This window comes from Erpetoichthys calabaricus, chromosome 3, assembly GCF_900747795.2.
Source record: "Erpetoichthys calabaricus chromosome 3, fErpCal1.3, whole genome shotgun sequence".
Classification (NCBI taxonomy): domain Eukaryota; kingdom Metazoa; phylum Chordata; class Cladistia; order Polypteriformes; family Polypteridae; genus Erpetoichthys; species Erpetoichthys calabaricus.
This window is the reverse complement of record NC_041396.2, coordinates 61,970,812-61,993,556: the sequence shown is the minus strand read 5'-3', so window position 1 is coordinate 61,993,556 and position 22,745 is coordinate 61,970,812. Positions and strand designations below refer to the sequence as shown.

Below are 22,745 nucleotides of genomic sequence, written 5' to 3'. Positions count from 1 at the left end.
TCTAACCTTGAAAGTAAAATACAGGATTTTGGAGCATACCCCATCCTGCAATTTTTGATAAGGATAGAGCTTAATTCTACTCTGATGCAAAATGCTGAATTTCAGGTTCACCATGTTTGTGCTTGTTATTATGTGTCCAGAGAATCACCTAGGAGACCTACAGAATTCCATCTACGAATAAATGAGACATTTATCTCTATTCATTCTTAAAGAGTGAGTTTGGTAAATTATCCAATAATAGTAAAGAGGTTTAAAACATTAATTCTTATTCTAAAACTGCTATACAAAAGTTTCTAAGAAATTAAATCTTCTAAAGATGACATGACAATTTTAGATGTTACAATTACATTACCTGAAATTAATATCTTTTGCATTTAATATTGGCAACCTCTTTTGCAATAGATTCACTCTGTTGCCACCACTTACCATGTTACTACTTATAAATTCTGCAGTTTGCTGTCTCCTCTTCTATATTAAACTCAAACACAAACATAGCCAATACCGTGTTATAAAAGGGAGATAAAGAACCAAATCTATGATCTAGTTATTGTTCCATGTTCTTAATGAAGTTTTTGCCCTTGGTCCACAATTCATTATATCCAAAATCCATTTAGATCAAATTGGGTTTGTCAAATCTTGTTTTGATTGAGACAGTGTCTGTCATCTTTTGCAGAATACTGATTATGAGTTTTATCACTTGATGTTGAAAAGGCTGATAATAAGGATTGGTCCTCCCTCTTCAGTGTTCTGTTTCAAATGGAATTTGTTTTAGGATTTATTATCAATACCATCCCCACCCCATTTATCATTAGAAGGTATAGTAGACAGGGTTCTCAATTATCACTCCTTGATTTGTGCTTTCACTAGAGTGTCTACTCATTCCCATTTGTGGAAGAGATTTTTCCCCCACTAATATTAATAAATATCAATATTTTCATTGTATGCTTAACATATATTGGCAAAGCACGTTCAGATCCCATCTGAAAAGGTTAGAAAAGGTCTAGATTATTTCAACTAAATCAGCTGTTTTGCCTTTGAATTGTTCTTGTCAGTCTTTTACCTTTACTTTAATTATTTAACTTGCCAAGAGTTTCAGAGGTCATGGATTGATGGCGTTTTCACTCTAACTTGATCACTCATACAAACTTTCATCACATATTTGCTGGGTTAAAGAAGTCACTGAATGTGTGGTCTAAGTTAAATACATCCTTTCAATATCTTATTACTACTGTTAAAATAAGTACAGTTCTTCGCTTTTATTTAATCAGTTCAATGATCTCCCTTTCCCCACCACTGTGATAGTGTACTGAAGTTAGATTGCTGATTTTTAATTTTATTTGGGCATGTAAGATGCCTAAAATTAAACAAGCCATACTCATTCACGTCAAGGAAAATAAGGGAGGGTTCTCCCTTTCAGATTTGCAATTTTATCATTTTTTTTATGAACTTGTCTGTAAGATTTTGGTTTGATCCCTCTTTTTCCACTCAAAGAGGAAAATAGGGAGATCTATAGTGTCTTTGATGGTGCTTCATTTACCCTAAGTTCTTGTCAATAAGCCGCGGCTTATCTAAGGAAAAAAGTTGTGAAAATGAAAAAATAGAATATCGGCTTATACATAAGTCCGGCTTATACATCCATCGCGGGGGTTGCGTTCCAGAGCCACCCACGAAATAAGAATATCCGCGAAGTAGAAACCATATGTTTATATGGTTATTTTTATATTGTCATGCTTGGGTCACAGATTTGCGCAGAAACACAGGAGGTTGTAGCGAGACAGGAACGTTATTTAAACACTGCAAACAACATTTGTCTCTTTTTCAAAAGTTTTAAACTGTGCTCCATGACAAGACAGAGATGACAGGTTCCGTCTCACAATTAAAAGAATGCAAACATATCTTCCTCTTCAAAGGAGCAAACAATTCAATGGTGCTGTTTGGCTTCTAAGTATGCAAAGCACCGCGGCACAAAGCTGTTGAAGGCGGCAGCTCACACCCCCTCCGTCAGGAGAGAGAGAGAGAGAGAGAGAGAGAGGAGGGAGAGAGAGGAGAGAGAGAGAGAGAGACCCCCCTGCTCAATCCCCATACGTCAGGATCACAGATAGGCAGCGCAACAGAGAGAGAAAAGTAAGCAATCTAGCTTCTCAGCCATCTGCCAATAGTGTCCCTTGTATGAAATCAACTGGGCAAACCAACTGAGGAAGCATGTACCAGAAATTAAAAGACCCATTGTCCGCAAAAATCCGCGATATATATTTAAATATGCTTAGATATAAAATCCGCAAAAGGCGAAGCGCGTACACAAAATCAATTTATTAAAAACAGTTATACATTTTTAAAAATTAATTTTTATTAATCAAAGCCATCAAATTCTTCATCAGATTCAGTATTAAAGAGATCAAACAGCTCGTTAAAAGATTCTGGAATTTCAGATTCGATTTGATCCTCGGATTCTTCTTCAGATTCTTCTTCACTATCAGTGGCACGAGATATCACAGCTGTTAGCACTTCGGTTGGATATTCGCAGATATTCGCGGCTTTAAATCCATTTTTAATGCAATCCGCGGTTACATCACTCCAACATTCGTCGATCCATTGACATACTTCAGCATAAGAGGCCCTTTTCATTGATCCAGACTTAGTGAATGAATGGTAACCATTGACCATCCAGTCCTCCCATTTCTCACGCATTTTGATTTTAAAAGATTTATTAACGCTTAGATCCAGTGGCTGTAATTTAGATGTCAGTCCTCCAGGAATAACAGCCAATTGTGAATACTTTTTCACCTTTTCTTTGACTTCTTCTGTGATGTGAGGTCGAGCCGAATCGTATATTAAAACTGATTTCTGGCAAAAAAATGAATTCTTGCGTTTACGCCAAATGTTTTCTAACCAATAGCTGACCATATCCGCGTCAACCCATCCCTTTTCATTTGCTGTGACAACAACACCTTTAGGGAAGACATCTTTAGGAATAGTTTTTCGTTTGAAAATCACTAAAGGTTTGCATTTTCCACCATCGGCTGTAGCACACAAGACAACAGTAAAATTGCACTTTTCATTGCCAGTGGTAGTGATTCTGACATGAGTTGATCCCTTTGTCTCAACTGTGAAACCACTGGGCATATCGAAACTGATGGAGACCTCATCCATATTCCCGATGTGTTCGAAATTGACTCCATTGATCGCATTTTTGACAAAAACCCCAAAGACAGCAATTTTCTCTTCCCAATCCTGTGGTAACTTCTGTCCAATAGATGTAATGGCTCTTACAGATAAGTTGTGTCTTTTCATGAACAGAAAACACCAACATTTGCTGCCTTTGAAGTCATTGATTTTTAAATGTTTTGCCAATTCTTTCACTTTCAAACGAATTCCAGTGGTCGACACTCTTCTATTTCATTGCGTCTGGAGATAATCCATGTCTTCAATTGTGACTCCAATTCCGGCCAAAACTCTTTTCGGGACCGACGGCAGCGCTTCTTCGGATGCATTGCTTTTATAACAGGCTTTTGTTTTTTCCATCGCCGGATGTTTGACTCGTCTGTTCTGAACTCTTTAGCTGCCGCCGCATTGCCATACTTTTCGGCATAGCTCACCGCTTCAAGTTTTCGATGACTGGGATAAAATTTTCGAGTCTTCTTTACATTATCCATTTTAACAAATTTAACAAAATCACAATTTAAATGACCGCTACGCGCGCGTGTTGACGCCCAGAGCAGAAAGAACGCGCTCCGGCCGCTCCAATTAACCGCGCCATGCAGGGAGTGAGAGAGACGCCAATATCTCACACTCTCTCCCCACTTAAAGAAATTAAATGGGCGCGAGTGAGACCACTGACCTCCCTCCCTTCTATTAGTTATAGGTTATAGTACGTTCGGCTTATCCATGAGTCCGGCTTATCTATGATACGATTTTATTTTAAAAATTCGTATGATTTTTGGTCTCCGGCTAATACATGAGTCCGGCTTATAGACAAGAACTTAGGGTAACTAAAATTAAAATCAGTACATGAATTTTGGTTCTATAATATCATTTGCCATGTCTATTTAGAACCTTGTGGATAAATTCTTCTGCAAAGAGGCCAGGTGGCATGCTTAAACTTTAATCTTTAGTAGTAGTATTTTACTGAAGGGTGGCTATCCCTGTTCATTTCTCTGCTGATTTCAGCATGGGATTCATGCCTTAGATGTTTATGACAATCAAAGGCTCAGAATGTTACAGAAATTGTGTGTAAGATATGGTTTTCTATCTATATTTATCTATACACACACACACACACACACATGATTCTGTTTAAATTTTCAATTTATTTACACAATTCAGTTTCAAGGCTCAGTAAGTCCCTTTCCTAACCTCAATTGTGTGTAGCGGGGGCCCATCGTTTTCTGAAATTCTGTTCAATAGGTGACGATGTTGTGAGTTGTCTGATGTCATGGGTTTTTTCTGGGTCATGTGTGGCTTACATTGCCTGGCCAAAAAAAAAGTCGCCACCAAAAAAAAAGGTCACACACTCTAATATTTTGTTGGACCGCCTTTAGCTTCGATTACGGCACGCATTCACTGTGGCATTGTTTCAATAAGCTTCTGCAATGTCACAAGATTTAGTTCCATCCAGTGTTGCATTAATTTTTCACCAAGATCTATATATATTGCTGCCAATATATAAAAACTGAAGCCCAAATACCAATTGCATAGCTGGTGTAGAGGTAAGAACGACTGCCTCTAAATCAAGAGATTGTTGGGTCGATCCCGGGACTTCCCCGCATTTTCCTTTTTGAGTAGTGGGCTGCTATTATTACTACCATTGTATAATAAAAACATACATTTGATTTGAGTCTGAAACACCAGTTATAAATTTTTGCTACTTGTAAAAGTTAGAGAATAAAACTGAATAAAAAGACACTAAGTCACGTTCACGTGGTACATCTGAGTTGATGCAGAAATGGTGGCCAATTTCTTTATAGAACTGTTTTATTACTGAAGTCATTGTGCACATAAACATTTTTGACTGGATATTTGGAAATGCTTAATAAATATTTAACATTTTGTAAATTAAATAACTGCATTTGTCTTTACTCGGACTCTCTGGTCCTTGGTTATTATTGGTAGGTTGCACATTACCTTTTCCAGGTTAGTCAGCTTTTCATGTAGTTGTCTCTTTTCCATTTCTGCCTTGGACACCAAAGCTTTTACATTTCGAAGCTCTTCTTCTAAACCAGAGATTCGTCCTGAAATACACAGAGAAAAACAAAATGGAACCTACCATAATGAACACAACTTCAAAAATGATACATTTTCCAAAACAGAAACAAAAAGACAAATTTAGAATAAGCATGCAAACAAACAAAAGAGAAAATAAAATTTAAAGCATTTTTACACAAACTAAAAATATTTTTCCCTTCCAAAACCATGGATCAATTAAGTTGTCAGGAACAGATATTTTTGTTTGGAAAATAAAACATGAAGAATAATCTGTTACTCATTTAAAAAACTAATTTTGAATATACAAAATAAAAGTTAAAACCAAAAAGTATAGATCCTACCAACAAGCAGATGATTTGAAATCTTTAAGACAACAAAGCTATAGAGTTTTTGGTTGTGTACACACAACAGATAATAGTCCTTAAGTTAATTCACAACTGTTAACTAATTAAGATTTGCCAACAGAATAATTAACAACAAAATACCTTGCAAATCAGTGATTACTTCAGATCCATGGCTCCGGTCCCTTTTTTCTGATTCTAATGCTGACTGGAGACTAAGAAACTCCTTTTCAAGTTTCAACTTGCCATTTTCCAACAAACAATATTTGTCCTGTAGCTCTCGACTATTAGATTCCAGCTGTTGGATTTGTTTTGTCATCTCTGTTTGAGTTTTTCTTAGCCTGGCTGATGTATCTGACTCCGCACGTAACAATGAATTTGCTTCATCTAGCTAATCAGACAAACAGACAAAAATTAGCAATAACAGTAACACATTCCAACATACAAAACTGATGACTGTTTCCATTACTTTTGCTAGTCATCAAATAAGACAATGCAAAACAGTAGGACTACAGCATACAATGTAGCGTTGCTACAAACTAATCCAAATGTGTAACTTAACTTTTCAAATAGACATTACAAATGATTAAAAATTGTTCTTATTGTTTATTCATAAATAACTCCCAGGACGGTTCTTAAAAATAACACCTGACCCAAAGGAAAACCCAAACCTATTCTTAGAGCCAAGGTTAAGGGTGGTATACACTGGCAAACACATGGCAGACATACTGTAGCTCAATCAGGCACAGCCTAAAGAATCCACATGGTGAGGACGGTCTGGTGCAACGAAACTCAAGTGGCAAGTTTTACTGAGAGTTATTGGCAAAGCTATTGGATAAAATGGTATTAGAATGTAATTCAAAATGTATTTTAAAAATGTCTTATTGGACAAAAATTTGATCATATCTATAAGTGGTTAAAATGGGTTTCCATTACAGAGTTGCCGGTCTCCATATCCTTGACAGGTTTCTACTGCAGTGTGGATTGGTAAGTGCTCAGACCATACAGCTCACCACAAGCATGGTCTTTACATTAGAAAAGTATGAAAATAAGCATGTTTTGACTAATACGGTTCTGGAATCTTTCCATGATCCCTTTAACTATATATGCCAAAGGTTAACAGATCAGTTTGTAAAGAGATCAGAAATAAAAAAGTGCACAGCATATACTCAGTTGTCATGGCTACATTTAAACCACCAGTGTCAACCAAACCAATTTTGATATTTTGATATTATTTGCCTCTTCAGCTGCTTATATAGAAAAAATACAAATGGAATAAGATCTTGAAACTGGAATTTAGATTATCTAATGCAATTATGAGTCTTGGGAATATATGAACGAAAAGTGTCAATAAAAATATCTTGTGCATGTTGTCAACGCTCTAGACATACAGTAGATATTTACATTTCTCTTCTGGCATACAGTGCCTTTATTGAATAACAAATTTGTTTTATGTGATACTTTTATTTCAAAGCAATGAAACTCATTTTTTAATGTGCCACTGCACAAAATTAAAAAGGAAATATGCAATTTGTACTAGCATTCAATTTCCACACTATTATTTTATACAGCTAGCTCCAACTAGACCTTTGCATCTCATCTTCTGGTTAAGTACAGTATGTAACACTGGTACATACTGTTCAGAAGTAATAGTGGCTTGTTCTCAGCAAAAGCAAATTTGCTCCAAGTTGTTCAGGTTAGCTGGGTCATGCTTGTGCACCGCAGTGTTCAAATAGTGCCAAAAATTCCCAACCAGACAGCTTTGAACTGATTAAGATGCTAAACAGTGTGACGTTTCTCATTTGTATTAACTGGCAATTGCGAGCATTGCTTGTTAAGCATCAAGAACAGATACAAGTTGTACTAAAATACAGGAAAAATAAACTGGAATTACAGTTTCAAGCCTTAAGTATAAATGCAGCTATTTTGGATTTTAATGAAGAAAAAACATATCAATACATACTATACACTTTGCGTTGCAATTAAAAATGAATTGTTTAAAGGTGTACAGAAACCAAAAGAACTTAAAAAGCTGGGAGGACTACACAGTGTCTTTGTCTATTAAAAAAAAAAAAAAAAACATTTTTCTTTGACTGCACTGAATGTAATAAATTTTCCAAAGGATTACTATTAAAATTATTATTAGAGTTATAAAATGAATGCAGACACTGCATAAACAAAAAGCTGGAATGATGGCAGCGTAAGACCAGACAATTACAAATTTCATTCTTTAAAATGTATTACCATTATATGCATGTTGCAAATAACAATGATTGTGTTACTGAGTTAAAATGCTATACAAAGAATGCAGACACTGTACACACAAAAAAGTTAGAACAATGACTGCATGTGTGAGAAAGAGGTTATTTTTGTTACTAGCATTACTTGAATGTTGAAAATGTTTATTTCTTGAAATGAGGTGCTTACTTGGTACATTTTAGCTTCATTTTACTAAATCAACAGAAAAGCATTAATGTACATTGGAGAAATATGGGAGTATTCTATGAAGCACAATATACTTAAGAAATATAAGTGAATTCTTTTGGTTAAACTACCAAGGTTGACAAGATTCTTACAACTGTTCATGTCACAAACAAAAAAAAAATATACTGAAGAACAAAAATCAGACTTAAAATAATGGGAACATGCCCTTTATGTCAACAGCATAAAGCACAGCATTTAGCACAAACATCCTGAGCAAAAATAGTCATGAGACTGATTCAGTTATACCTACCATTAGACTGCTTCATTAATCCTAACAATTCAAAAAGTTGTGAAAGTTATAAATATTTTTAACTTCTGTTAAAAAACGGAAAAACTACAAATTCTGAAGTATGGAATTAAAAAAAATCCTTGATCCACAGTATAGAAAACATGAACCAATCTATACATTTGCTCCAGTTACAGTGAAAACAAGATAATGGGACATTCCACCTACTTTAAAGGATACTGTTTTATGGAGGAAACTATTCAAGTGATTATTTTTATATGCTGCATTAATCTTGCAATTACCAGAGCTGGGGCACACAGATGAGATTGGAAATGGCTGGTTTGACCCAAATTCACATCTTCATTTTGAAAATCAACATATACTGTACATGGACTCTAGGCCGATTGTGGGCCTTAATAAAAACTCACAGATGAAAGGAAATTCTATTAATTTGCTTTTACATGTTTTTGTAAGATCCTTTTATACTGTTCAAAATATAAACTTCACATTTAAGACAAAGTAAAGATGCCATACTTGTCTTTGTAGCTGGATATTTTTTTCATTTGAAATTTGAGAATTTTGATTTCTTCTCTTTAACTCTTCCAGTTGATCCTTTAAGCTGTTAACTGAAACAATTAACAGTTAATTACTACCACATATTAGACATAAACAACAAAGCATAAGACAAATAACTAAGTTATTCTAATAAAAATATGTTTTTTATACAGTTTTATACAGTCAATCATGATGCCTTTTCTCTCAGACACACACACAGCCAATTAGAATCAGAATATATACTGGATTTCCTTAGCATGTATGAGGAAAAACCCCATGAAGACACAGAAAGACCCAATCCCATACAGACAGGGCATGGGCTGAGCATTGAATATAGACTTCGAAGCTGTGAAGCAGCACGACTAGCTACAGATACTACTATCAATAATAATACTGTACCACTGTAAAATCAATTATGGGGCTTGTTGACATATACTGGCATAAACAGGGTTTTCTAGATTTGAAAGAAAAAGAAAACATTTGGAAATAATTTTATTTTTTACAAAACAACTGTATTCACCCATGAAAGGAACTTTTAATGCTTCAGCATACAAAGCCATTCTGGACAATTTCATGCTCCCAACTTTGTGGGAAGAGTTTGGGGACAGCCCCTTCCTGTTCCAACATGACTGTGCACCAGTAGGGGTGTGCGATATTGGAAAAAAAAAATATCTCGATGTTTTCTGGGACTTTGACAATAACAATAATTCCAAGATAATGTACAGTAATCCCTCGCTATATCGTGCTTCGCCTTTCGCGGCTTCACTCTATCACGGATTTTATATGTAAGCATATTTAAATATATATCGCGGATTTTTTGCTGGTTTGCGGATTTCTGCAGACAATGGGTCTTTTAATTTCTGGTACATGCTTCCTCAATTGGTTTGCCCAGTTGATTTCATACAAGGGATGCTATTGCCAGATGGCTGAGAAGCTACCCAACGTACTTTTCTCTCTTTCTTGCGCTGACTTTCTCTGATCCTGACGTTGGGGGATTGAGCAGGGGGGCTGTTCGCACACCTAGACGACACGGACGCTCGTCTAAAAATGCTGAAAGATTATCTTCACGTTGCTACCTTTTGTGCAGCTGCTTCGTGAAGCGACATGCTGAACGGTGCTTCGCATACTTAAAAGCTCGAAGGGCACGTATTGATTTTAGTTTGTCTCTCTCTCTCTCTCTCTCTCTCTCCCTGCTCCTGACGGAGGAGGTGTGAGCTGCCGCCTTCAACTGCTTTGTGCCGCGGTGCTTCGCATACTTAAAAGCCAAACAGCCCTATTGATTTTTTTGCTTTCCTCTATCTCTCTGACAGACTCTGCACTCCTTTGAAGAGGAAGATATGTTTGCATTCTTTTAATTGTGAGACGGAACTGTCATCTCTGTCTTGTCATGGAGCACAGTTTAAACTTTTGAAAAAGAGACAAATGTTTGTTTGCAGTGTTTGAATAAAGCTCCTGTCTCTCTACAACCTCCTGTGTTTCTGCGCAAATCTGTGACCCAAGCATAACAATGTAAAAATAACCATATAAACATATGGTTTCTACTTCGCGGATTTTCTTATTTCGCGGGTGGCTCTGGAACGCAACCCCCGCGATGGAGGAGGGATTACTGTAATGTATTATTTGAAATTATATTGAATTATATTTTTGTCATCTGTAGCTTTACTAATCAGGTCCTTTTGTATTTTTAAACGTCATAATAAATAAGATCAATTTAACTTAAACTGCATTTTATAGAGGAACCCCAAATTACTCACCAATCGCAATATGAAGTCTATGCCCAAAACAAGGTAGCGTCTTCCAGTTATTAATCCGTAGTGCACTGACATCATTAGCCCCGCTGTCTGTTGTCATGCAAACCACGCAGTCTTCTCACAGTGACCATGATGCCAGCGCATCTTTCAGACCTTGCACAATGTTGTTGCCAGTGTGATCTTGTGGGGAAGTAGAATGTTTGCAAACAGAAGCTTTACAGTTGCCAGTTTTCGTCAATGGAATGCACCGTCAGGGAAAGGTATGGCTCGGATGTTCGGCTTGACCATAAATCCGTCGTTGTGGCAAAATGTGAAACCTTTTGCAGTTTATGCGTCAGAGTTTGGCGACACAAATCATACAACTTATGCAGAGCTGTTTGACTGAAATATTTTTGGCCAGGCAGTGTGTACCTTGGGTCTAAAGTATTCAAAAGTTGTTTAAACCCATCTCTCTCAACCACCTGAATTGGCACCATATCTTTTGCGATGTAATTGGTGAAGGCGTTTGTTATGTCATGCCATCTGTTGCTTTTCTTGTCGTAAGGCACTTTTTTGCAGAATGAGTCCGCTAAAGTTTGCCGAGTGTGTTTTTGTGCTTGTACCTTGGTTACTTTGGACTTGTGCTGGACAGTTGACCTCCTTAAGCTTTTCGTATTCTTCGTATTCTGTGTGGTGGTTAGTTTGCAAATGGTGAAACAAGTTAGTTGTTGAGCTGTCTTTAACAGCAACCGATTTACCACATATGTTTGCAGATTGCCGTCTTTTGAGCAACATCAGTCTTTTCAAAACCAAACCACTGCCATGCATGTGAGAATGAACCACGTCTGGCAATTAACTCTGACGACATAGATAGCGAGGCTGTTTTATCATCTGGCGCTGTTTGTTCACTCATTTTGAGGCAGGGAGCGATGCTAACTTGTGGCTTGCTGGACGTGCACGCCTACACAACTCGCTTTGCGCACGTGCAGTGGTCTATACTGTTGCATTAGTGAATGAACTCTGTTTCTTTTTTTTGCAAAGCGAGTTACATTCTCGATAATTTAATCTTGCACATCGTTAAAACAGCAATTAAGATATAATCGTAAACAATGTATATCGTACACGCCTATGCACCAGTGCTCAAAAGCAAGGTGTATAAAGAAATGGATGAGTGAGTTTGGTGCGGATAAACGTGACTGGCCTGCACAGAGCCCTGACCTCAACCCGACAGAAAACCTTTGGGATGAATTAGAGTAAAGACTGCGAGCCAGGCCTTCTTGCCCAACATCAGTGCCTGGCCTCACAAAAGCTCTGGAAGACTGGGTAAACATTCCCATAAACACACTCCTAAACTTTATGGAAAGCCTTCCCAGAAGAGTTGGAGCTGTTATAGCTGCAAAGGGTGGGCCAACTCTATATTAAAGCCTATGTGTTAAGAACGGGAATGTCATTAACGTTTGTGTGTGTGTATAAATGCTGGCGTCCCAATACTTTTAGGCAATACAGTGTAGGTCTTGGTTCATGTCTCTTACCCCAACAATGTCAGAAGCAATCTTGAGTACTAAGCCACTGTAAAGGTTGATTTTTAAAGTTTAAAAATGAAGGGTGGGTGGATGGATATATTGATTGCATATTCCATTAACTTTCACTTAAATATACAAATATACTACTGTAATACAACAAAATGTGAGGAATTTAATGACAATTTAAAAACCTTTATAGAACCACTATACTGTATTAGTATACCAATGAATAAACAGCTGTACACCAATATGAAATAACTGGGCTTTTTTCCCCCAAGCGATAAAAAATGAAAGAATACATTTCAGTAGAAATCCAGGACATATAAACATTGAACTTTAAAAAATTAAAACTTAGGTATGATATAAAAACAAAAAAAAAATTACCATCATTTTCCAGACAGCGCTTCTTGTCTGCTTCACTCTCAGCCTTTCTTTGGTACTCTACATTTTTATGCTGCAATAGTGCTTTTTCCCGTTCCATCTGCCTCAGATTAGATTCAAGGTTTTTCCTTAAGTTGATCTGAAGAGGAAATAACATGACCAAACCCACAAGTTTAAAGAAAAAACAAAATCAACCAGCAAAGTTGAACATAATGATGACAACATTTAAAAGAGCAATTAGAACGTACCTCTTCATCAAGCTCTTTTGTAATCTTTTCAAGCCGGCCACTAGAATTTCTGGTAGAGTAAAAAAATGAAATGTTGAAAACTAAATATTCTAATACTTTGCAGACTTTTTAGAATGCAACTCATAAATGTAAAGCAATAAATCAATCTATCATTGGTACCACAATGAAAGAAAATGCTCTGTCAAACAATTAGTAATGCAAGAATAACTGCAGTAAATATTATGAAAGTTCATTCCCTCTTTATATATATTATATACATATTATATTATATATACATATTATATATACATATTATATATACATATTATATTATATATATTATATATACACATATTATATAATATATGTGTGTGTGTGTGTGTGTGTGTGTGTGTGTGTGTGTGTGTATAAAGAAAAAGATGGAACAAGAAATGAACCGACACATCAGCTTCCTGGACATCTCCATTGAAAGAAATAATGACGCCACCCTGACCACTAGTGTTTACCATAAGGAATGCTATGCAGACAAGATATTACACTTGCCAGCAACCACCCATTGTCTAATAAACGGAGCTGTGTTAACACTTTATTCAGAAGAGTCCACACCCATTGTAATACGAAGGAAACAAAAATTAAAGAAAGATGCTGTCTTTTCCACCTTTTCACTTCAAACAGATACTCAAAGACATTCATTAAACAATTCCTACACAGAAGACGCCAAAAACTCAGCAAAAATATGACTCGAACCAGACTCCCCATCCCAACTTGGTACACACTCCCTTATCAACACGGTGTGTCTGAAGGCGCAGCACGCATTCTGTCCAAATCAGGCATCAGAATTGCACACAAACCCGCGAACAATCTACGCACTGTCCTTTTCAACGCTAAAAATAAGAAATTGACAGCAGAAACACGAAATGCAGTTTATAGCATTCCATGCAGTACTTGCCCAGCGGTTATACATAGGACAAACATCAAAAAGAATTGCAACTTGCATACAGGAACATCGCAACGCCGTTAGAAGGAAGGACCCACGATCACAGATCTATACACATACAAAATCAACAGGACATACGTTTAACTGGGACAATGTACAAGTAAGATTTAAGGCCAGTACTAAAAGTGCTATCAGACAAAAACATCATTAACAGACATTTGGACATTAACCCAGCATATGCAAACTTAATTAGAACATATTCATAATAAATAAACCATTACGACCTTTAAACATCGCCACCACCCCAACAAATTGTGCTATATATTGCCTTTGATTCTTGTAAGTCTAAGCATTATCCTCTGATGAAGGCTCCTGGTAGGGGCTGAAAGCTCAGGAATAAAAACTACTTTATGATATGTGATTGATTCATTTTTTTCTCCCTTTGTGGATCTCCAGCTGCTAATATAAATATATATTTTTATATATGTATATATATATTATAAAATACTGTAGCAATGATTTATACCATATGACGTTTTGGTGCTCACAGACAACTGGTTGGTCCCTTATTATGTGATTGCCTTGTGTTTATACAATGAATATAAACCTGCAATAGAGATGCAAATAAAACTTTGTATAGAGTTTAACATGCCTTGGTGAGGACTCCTTTTTCTCATACTATTTTACAGTAGTTTGATAAACATCAATCTACTGGTAGTGTGAATGATATCTTTTTTAAACCACTGAAAACTGTAAGAACACCAGAAAATATCAAAAGGTGAGACAAGCAGTAAAGATTCATTAGTCCAGTAGAGTTAAACATTTCAAATTGGACTATTCACTGTATTACTCAACAAGATTTATCCTATCGTCCATATCAAGTACACATAGTGTATATGTTTTTAGGAATAATAGTTTTTTTCCCCCCAAGTTAATTGAACTCTTAAAGGGAAACTAGAGTATTTTAAACTACTTGTAATCTTGGCTAAGGTCAAGTAGATACTGGCATAGGGGCGCCACAATTTAGTAGGCACCGAGAAACATCCAAGCTCTTTTCACCCCTGTACTTTTATTATATATCACTATAGCCGGACACACATAGCATACAAATTTCAACATGCTCTGATAACAAATAATGCAAAATGTGATGTTTTTGCACTCATTTTTTAGTCATTCGTTTATTCATTCTAGTGCTGGGCGGTATGACCAAAATTCTATATCATGGTATTTTTCAAATTTATACCACTTTCACGATATTGGACGGTATTTTTTTCCCATGCATGAGTGGATGTTAACCACATTTTCCACTGCAATTACTGGTTAAGAATAACCTATTCCACTGTCATGAGAATTGTACAAAAAACATTTTAATGTGCACACAAGTATTAATACAGGCTTGCATGGACCCATAAAGTGATAGTTTTCAAAGGGGTGGCACTAATGATAGATAGATAGATAGATAGATAGATAGATAGATAGATAGATAGATAGATAGATAGATAGATAGATAGATAGATAGATAGATAGATAGATAGATAGGATACTTTATTAATCCCAATGGGAAATTCATATTCTCAGCAGCAGCATTCTGATACAATAAATAATATTAAATTAAAGAATGATAATAATACAGGTGAAAAAAAACAGACAATAACTATGTATAATGTTAAATACAGTGATCCCTCGCTATATCGCGCTTCGCCTTTCGCGGCTTCACTCCATCGCGGATTTTATATGTAAGCATATTTAAATATATATCGCGGATTTTTCGCTGCTTCGCGGGTTTCTGCGGACAATGGGTCTTTTAATTTCTGGCACATGCTTCCTCAGTTGGTTTGCCCAGTTGATTTCATACAAGGGACGCTATTGGCAGATGGCTGAGAAACTACCCAACTTACTTTCTCCCTCTCTCTTGCGCTGACGTAGGGGTGTGTGAGCAGGGGGGGCTGTGTGCAGCTGCTTCCTGAAGGACATGCTGCACAGTGCCATCCATCCATTTTCCAACCCGCTGAATCCGAACACAGGGTCACGGGGGGTCTGCTGGAGCCAATCCCAGCCAACACAGGGCACAAGGCAGGGAACCAATCCCGGGCAGGGTGCCAACCCACCGCAGGACACACACAAACACACCAAGCACACACTAGGGCCAATTTAGAATCGCCAATCCACCTAACCTGCATGTCTTTGGACTGTGGGAGGAAACCGGAGTGCCCGGAGGGAAACCCACGCAGACACGGGGAGAACATGCAAACTCCACGCAGGGTGGACCCGGGAAGCGAACCCGGGTCTCCTAACTGCGAGGCAGCAGCGCTACCACTGCACCAGTGCTTCGCATACTTAAAAGCTCAAAGGGCACGTATTGATTTTTGACTTTGTTTTTCTGTGGCTCTCTCTTTGTCTCTTCCTGCTCCTGACAGAGGGGGTGTGAGCTGCCGCCTTCAACAGCTTTGTACCGGCGGTGCTTCGCATACTTAAAAGCCAAAAAGCCCTATTGATTTTTTTTTTGACTGCTTGCTTTGCACTCCTTTGAAAAGGAAGATATGTTTGCATTCTTTTAATTGTGAGACAGAACTGTCATCTCAGTCTTGTCATGGAGCACAGTTTAAACTTTTGAAAAAGAGACAAATGTTTGTTTGCAGTGTTTTGAATAACGTTCCTGTCTCTCTACAACCTCCTGTGTTTCTGCGCAAATCTGTGACCCAAGCATGACATTCTAAAAATAACCATATAAACATATGGTTTCTACTTCGCGGATTTTCCTATTTCGCGGGTGGCTCTGGAACGCAACCCCCGCGATGGAGGAGGGATTACTGTATTAACGTTTACCCCCCCTGGTGGAATTAAAGAGTCGCATAGTTTGGGGGAGGAACGATCTCCTCAATCTGTCTGTGGAGCAGGACAGTGACAGCAGTCTGTCGCTGAAGCTGCTCTTCTGTCTGGAGATGACATTATTTAGTGGATGCAGTGGATTCTCCATAATTGATAGGAGCCTGCTGAGCGCCCTTCGCTCTGCCACAGATGTTAAACTGTCCAGCTCCATGCCAACAATAGAGCCTGCCTTCCTCACCAGTTTGTCCAGGCATGAGGCGTCTTTCCTCTTAATGCTGCCTCCCCAGCACACCACTGCGTAGAAGAGGGCGCTCGCCACAACTGTTTGATAGAACATCTGCAGCATCTTATCGCAGATGTTGAAGGAAGCCAGCCTTCTAAGGAAGTATAACCGGCTTTGTCCTTTCTTGCACAGCGCATCAGTATTGGCAGTCCAGTCTAATTTATCATCCAGCTGCACTCCCAGATATTTATAGGTCTGCACCATCTGCACACAGTCACCTTTGATGATCACTGGGTCTATGAGGGGTCTGGGCCTCCTAAAATCCACCACCAGCTCCTTGGTTTTGCTGGTGTTCAGGTGTAGGTGGTTTGAGTCGGACCATTTAACAAAGTCATTGATTAGGTCCCTATACTCCTCCTCCAGCCCATTCCTGATACAGCCCACGATAGCAGTGTCATCAGCGAACTTTTGCACATGGCAGGACTCCGAGTTGTATTGGAAGTCCGATGTATATAGGCTGAACAGGACCGGAGAAAGTACAGTCCCTTGTGGCGCTACTGTGTTGCTGACCACAATGTCAGACGTGCAGTTCCCAAGACGCACATACTGAGGTCTGTCTTTAAGATAGTCCACGATCCATGCCACTAGGTATGAATCTAATCCCATCTCTGTCAGCTTGTCCCTAAGGAGCAGAGGTTGGATTGTGTTGAAGGCGCTAGAGAAGTCTAGAAACATAATTCTTACAGCACCACTGCCTCTGTCCAAGTGAGAGAGGGATCGGTGTAGCATATAGATGATGGCATCTTCCGCTCCCACCTTCTCCTGATATGCAAACTGCAGAGGGTCAAGGGCGTGTTGAACCTGTGGCCTAAGGTGGTGAAGCAGCAGCCTCTCCATGGTCTTCATCACATGTGATGTCAGAGCAACAGGCCGAAATGAAGAGAAGGAATCACATTACATGACAGATGCAGTCAAAATATAGAGCCTTTTTATTGAACAAAGTTCGCAAATAACTTAAACTACAATTCTGACAACATATTTTCCACCATCCAAAGAGGCATTTAGGCTTAGTAAAATATCCAGAGGTGCTTGTCAAAAGTTGTATTGCACTGAACATGTCTTAGAAAAGGAATAAATAGTAAATATTTTTTGTAAATCAACTACACTTTGTTAATGTTAACAATCTCTGTCCACTGACACGTTAAAGTGACTTTTTAAACAACTTTACCATCATTAAACTGCATAATATTTAAACTAACAAATAATAACAATAAAATAAATAATAGTATTATTACTGGAAGTCGATCTACACTCCTACCCTCACCTATGGTCATGAGCTATGGATAGTGAACGAAAGAACGAGATCGCGAATACAAGCGGCTGAAATGAGTTTCCTCCGCAGGGTGTCTGGGCTCTCCCTTAAAGATAGGGTGAGAAGCTCGGTCATCTGGGAGGGACTCAGAGTAGAGCCGCTGCTCCTCCACATCGAGAGGAGTCAGGTGAGGTGGCTTGGGCATCTGATCAGGATGCCTCCTGGACACCTCCCTGGTGAGGTATTCCGGGCACGTCAAAACGGGAGGAGGCCCTGGGGAAGACCCAGGACATGCTGGAGGGACTATGTCTCCAGGCTGGCCTGGGAACGCCTCGGGATTCTCCCGGAAAAGCTAGAAGAAGTGGCCGGGGAGAGGGAAGTCTTGGCATCTCTGCTCAAGTTGCTGCCCCCGCGACCCGACCTCGGATAAGCAGAAGAGGATGGATGGATGGATTACTGGAAGTTGCACTATTATTTCCAAGACTTCAAGCCCAGCTGCATTACACAGTATTCACCAAATTAAAATAAAATAAAACAAGAGAAATTGGCGATGACATCTTTACCAACTGAACCATCATTAAGGCAAACTGCATTAATATGGACCTTGCTTCAAGCTAAGCTATATACATAAATAATAAAACTGCAACTTGCATTTATAATACTATTTGTGGTATAGCCCTACGGAAGCGTATTAGGACCACGGTGGAGAAGAAAAAAATAAAAAATATGGACACAGTGAAGAAGAAAAAAATAATATATGTCGAGATTAAAGTCAACATTTCTACTTTATTCTCGCCATTTATGTCGAGATTAAAGTAGACATTTCCATTATTCTCATAGATTATTCTGTCATTAAAGTAGAATGTTGTAAACTAAACTTCATCCTAAAATCAATGTTTAATTTACTAGATTTTCTCAAACCCCGTCATAAGTTAATGTAGCACATTACATGCTTTGTGTTAAGTGTTCCCCGACCCAGTTGTTAATCGCTACGTGCTTCTTAAGATGACTTTCTCTGCACTAAGAGAAGGCGCAGGCAGCGATCGCTAAACAGAATACATTCACTTCATGGTATTCCTGCTCTCTAAAAATATTGAATGCTAAGATAGATTTTCATGATGAAATGCATTAAATCAGGTATTAAACATGCACGGTAGTGGTGCTCCCTTGCAGTAAGGAGTCCCCAAGTGTACGTTCACTATAGAGAACTTTATGGCAGGTGTGACGAGGCTCCAAAAAACTGGATGTATGAATGGGCATCGCACAGGTTTAACTTAAATATTGTGTAAATATTGGGTTCGTAATCTGGTGGTCGGAAACACAAACACAGAATTCAATTGATGTTCTTCTGAGCAGGCTTTCTTTATTGCATGCGTGCTGTCTCTGTCTGATGTACCAAACCCCCAGTTCCTATCTTTCCTTTTTCTTTCTCCACATAACCAATCACCACACGATAAATGTCTTTGTGAAATTAAAACTAGTTATAAACTCCGACAACGGAGTGTTCAGAACTTAAAAAAAAATCTTTGTTATACATGTTTAATTATGCCATCCATTCAGGGTTGTACCCAAATCAGCAAGCAGAAGCAAATCCTGAACAGGGTGCCAGCACATCGCAGGGGTGAATACGAGCAATACATACACTAGCAGGGTCAATATAGCAGAACAAAACCCCACATCCTACATGAGTTTGAAAAAAAAACAGAAGCACGCCAAGTAAATGTTCAAGGAGCAGGAATATCATGAAATTAATGTATTCTGTGTGGTGATCGCTGCCTGTGCCTCCTCTTAATGCAAGAAGAAGTCAGTTTAAGAAGCACATAGCGATTAACATGGCTCGGGGAACACTTAACACAGAGCATTTAATGTGCTACATAACTTATGACAGGGTTTGAGAAATTATAGTAAATTAAATATTCATTTTAAGATGAAGTTTAGTTCATGGTGTTCTACTTTAATGACAAATTATGAGAATAAAGTCAACATGTCAACTTTAATCTCGACATAAACGGTGAGAATAAAGTAGAAATGTCAAGAATAAAGTCAACATGTCGACTTTATTCTCGTCATAAGCGTCAAGATTAAAGTGGAAATGTCAAGAATAAATTCAACATGTTGTCACACTATTACACAGTACCCAGGTACATTACACGGTATTGGGAAAAAAAAATTAAAACAAGTACAACTTGGCTTGCAGTATTATCCAGTAGTATCAAAATAGTATTCACACATTTGAACATAACGGTCCACAACCGACCCTTTAAAACCAAAGTATCTCCAGACAACAGACACGGCTCCTTTTTTCGGCAAACGTTCTTCTGTGTCATCATGTTCAACTTTATCGTCTGCTACAGCTTCAGTTTCAGAATGTTCTCTGTCCATTTTCACCGTTCAATACCTCCACTAACACATGTACTCCGTTGCATGCCTGTTTAGCGGTGCAGCAGTGAAAAAGGTCCCCACTTAAACAGTTTCCTGCTGCGCCATGTTCCGAATGTTGTTTAGGCTATTTAAACCGGTGATGCAGTGTAAGAAAATTCCATATCATAACAAAAATAAGAAACGGTTTTTGGTATGAACCGGTATACCGCCCAGCACTAATTCATTCACTCATTCACTTACTCACTCACTCTCATACCTGAAACCAAATCACTCAGAGAAAAAGATTTGAATACAGGAGGTAATAAAAATGGAAAGGACCAGTGTTTTCATATGAACTTTACCTGTACTTTTGCTCGAGTTCATCTTTGGCTTGCATTTCATTATGAAGTTGTTCTTCTAACTGATGAAGTTTCTTTTGTACTTGGGAAAACTGAAAGAACATAAACACTATATGAACAGGTGAAGATTTACTAGTATGTTAATATTCTGCCAACCAAAGAATTAGCTATGTGAACTGTCAAAATATTTCTATATATAAAAATACAAAAAGTTTAAAGTAAATAGTCTGTTCACTGTTAAATGCGGCTCACAGTATGTTATACTTTAACAAATAGAACCTAAAGAAGATGTATAATTTACAAAAATAAAAGACTAAAATTCAGGTAACAAATTACAGATATATTTTGAACACAATGGTGTCTATTAATCTATATTTTGAAAATTATAGGTTTACATTTGGCTTACCTTAAAATGCATTAAATTATAATCAATTTTCTTTTGTATTTTGGAATACTGTGCTGGTTATACTTTGTGAATGGATTTTATTTTACATATTATGAAATGGTCTTTAAGCATAATAAAACATGTTAAACAAAACTAGCAGTCCTGCAGATACATTTGAGCATTTTCTTTCCGAGAAGATTGATGAAAGCACCTTTTCATTATGTATTTTACAAATGAATGTCATTATTCTATGCCAACAGATTTTCATTTAAGTGAGAAACCACACATTAAAATAATTATGAAAAACTAATTATGGAAATAAGAAAGACACCAAGTAATAGTACAAAAGTATTAAATACTTACCACTATATTTTCCTGTAAAGAAAAAAATAAACCACAGTCAAAACACTTCAATTGGAACTAAAAACATAATATGTCAGGCATTATTATGCTTTATTATAGATACACATTTTTAAACCAATGAGAGAATTACAAAAATATGAAGAATCTATTAAAATCAATTAAAAAATAAGCAGAAACATGCAGAAAATAGCTTGTACCTAGTTTTGATTACAGAAAAAAACAGTATTACAGGTAACCATTTCAACCATAGATTTAGGATTACAATATAAAAGACACTCACCTCCCCTTTATTAGATGTTCCATTTTCATTTTCTATAGGGGATGCATTTGAGTCACTAAGCAACCTAAAGAAGAGATAATTCTTAATGGAAAATCTTGAGGTACATCAGCCATGCCAAATTATCCACCGTTTTAGTAACTTCAGGGGTCTCTACAAACTCTAATTTTTATTCGCTTCTTTTTTTATTCTAAACTTAAATCTATTAAATGCACATCAAAGTTTATAGAGCATATTTTATTGTTACCTCTGTCACATAGCACATGTCATTATAACTTATGTTTACTAACAAAAAACACAAAACAGTTAACTTTACATTAAACAATAAAATATTCAAATAAAATTGTAAGAATAGGTATTATTTTCATATAATTGCCTCATTGGTTCCCAATTTAGTTCTCACATGACACTGTTCGTTCAGATGAATATCCTAAAGGTTACCGTACAAAATATATGTAGTTAAGTGGACTGACTTCACTTACATGACCCACTGTCTACATATATATTTGGGTTCCCTGTGATTGTTCAGCATACTGTATTTACTTACACATGCTTTTAGGATAAACAAGATCTTTTATTAAATAAAGTAAATATAACAGACTACTAGTTTTTCATAACACAACTAAAATATTTAAATACGCTATATGTTTCACCACTGTATATAAACACACACTCACTATGAAAAGTGCTTTGAGTAGTGAGGAAAGCGCTACATAAATGTAAAGAATTTTTATTATTATTAATATTATCATTATACACATACAGTGTATATTTTTTACATTCTGGAGAGCTAGCATGTTTGATGACTAGTATGTTTAATTAACACTTACGGATCTTCTCTGAAGTATGTGAATCCAACAAAAGGCAACTGGTTCCCAACAAATGCTTTAGGGATTGGAAAGGTTTCAACTTCCCCTTTATCATCTTCAATTTCATCAAAGTTACTGGTATCTATATCACTACTTAATTCAGGAACTACAGGGGCTACAGCTAAAATATACAAGAAAAATAAATATGAGCACTATGTACA

General features: G+C 37.2%; 1 protein-coding gene across 6 annotated transcripts in view; it reads right to left on the bottom strand.

Annotated features, from left to right (window-relative positions):
- rock2a (rho-associated, coiled-coil containing protein kinase 2a) overlaps nucleotides 1–22,745 on the bottom strand; it is a 234,846-nt gene that overhangs the window by 74,838 nt on the left and 137,263 nt on the right. For all 6 annotated transcript variants that reach the window (XM_051924915.1, XM_051924912.1, XM_051924917.1 and 3 more), the window contains exons 9-16: nucleotides 22,546–22,705; nucleotides 21,719–21,782; nucleotides 20,694–20,782; nucleotides 12,691–12,739; nucleotides 12,446–12,581; nucleotides 8,788–8,879; nucleotides 5,688–5,934; nucleotides 5,122–5,228 (exon numbers count right to left, since the gene is read on the bottom strand). In XM_051924915.1, coding sequence (XP_051780875.1) covers nucleotides 5,122–5,228; nucleotides 5,688–5,934; nucleotides 8,788–8,879; nucleotides 12,446–12,581; nucleotides 12,691–12,739; nucleotides 20,694–20,782; nucleotides 21,719–21,782; nucleotides 22,546–22,705 — 944 coding nt within the window. The remainder of the gene's footprint in view (nucleotides 1–5,121; nucleotides 5,229–5,687; nucleotides 5,935–8,787; nucleotides 8,880–12,445; nucleotides 12,582–12,690; nucleotides 12,740–20,693; nucleotides 20,783–21,718; nucleotides 21,783–22,545; nucleotides 22,706–22,745) is intronic.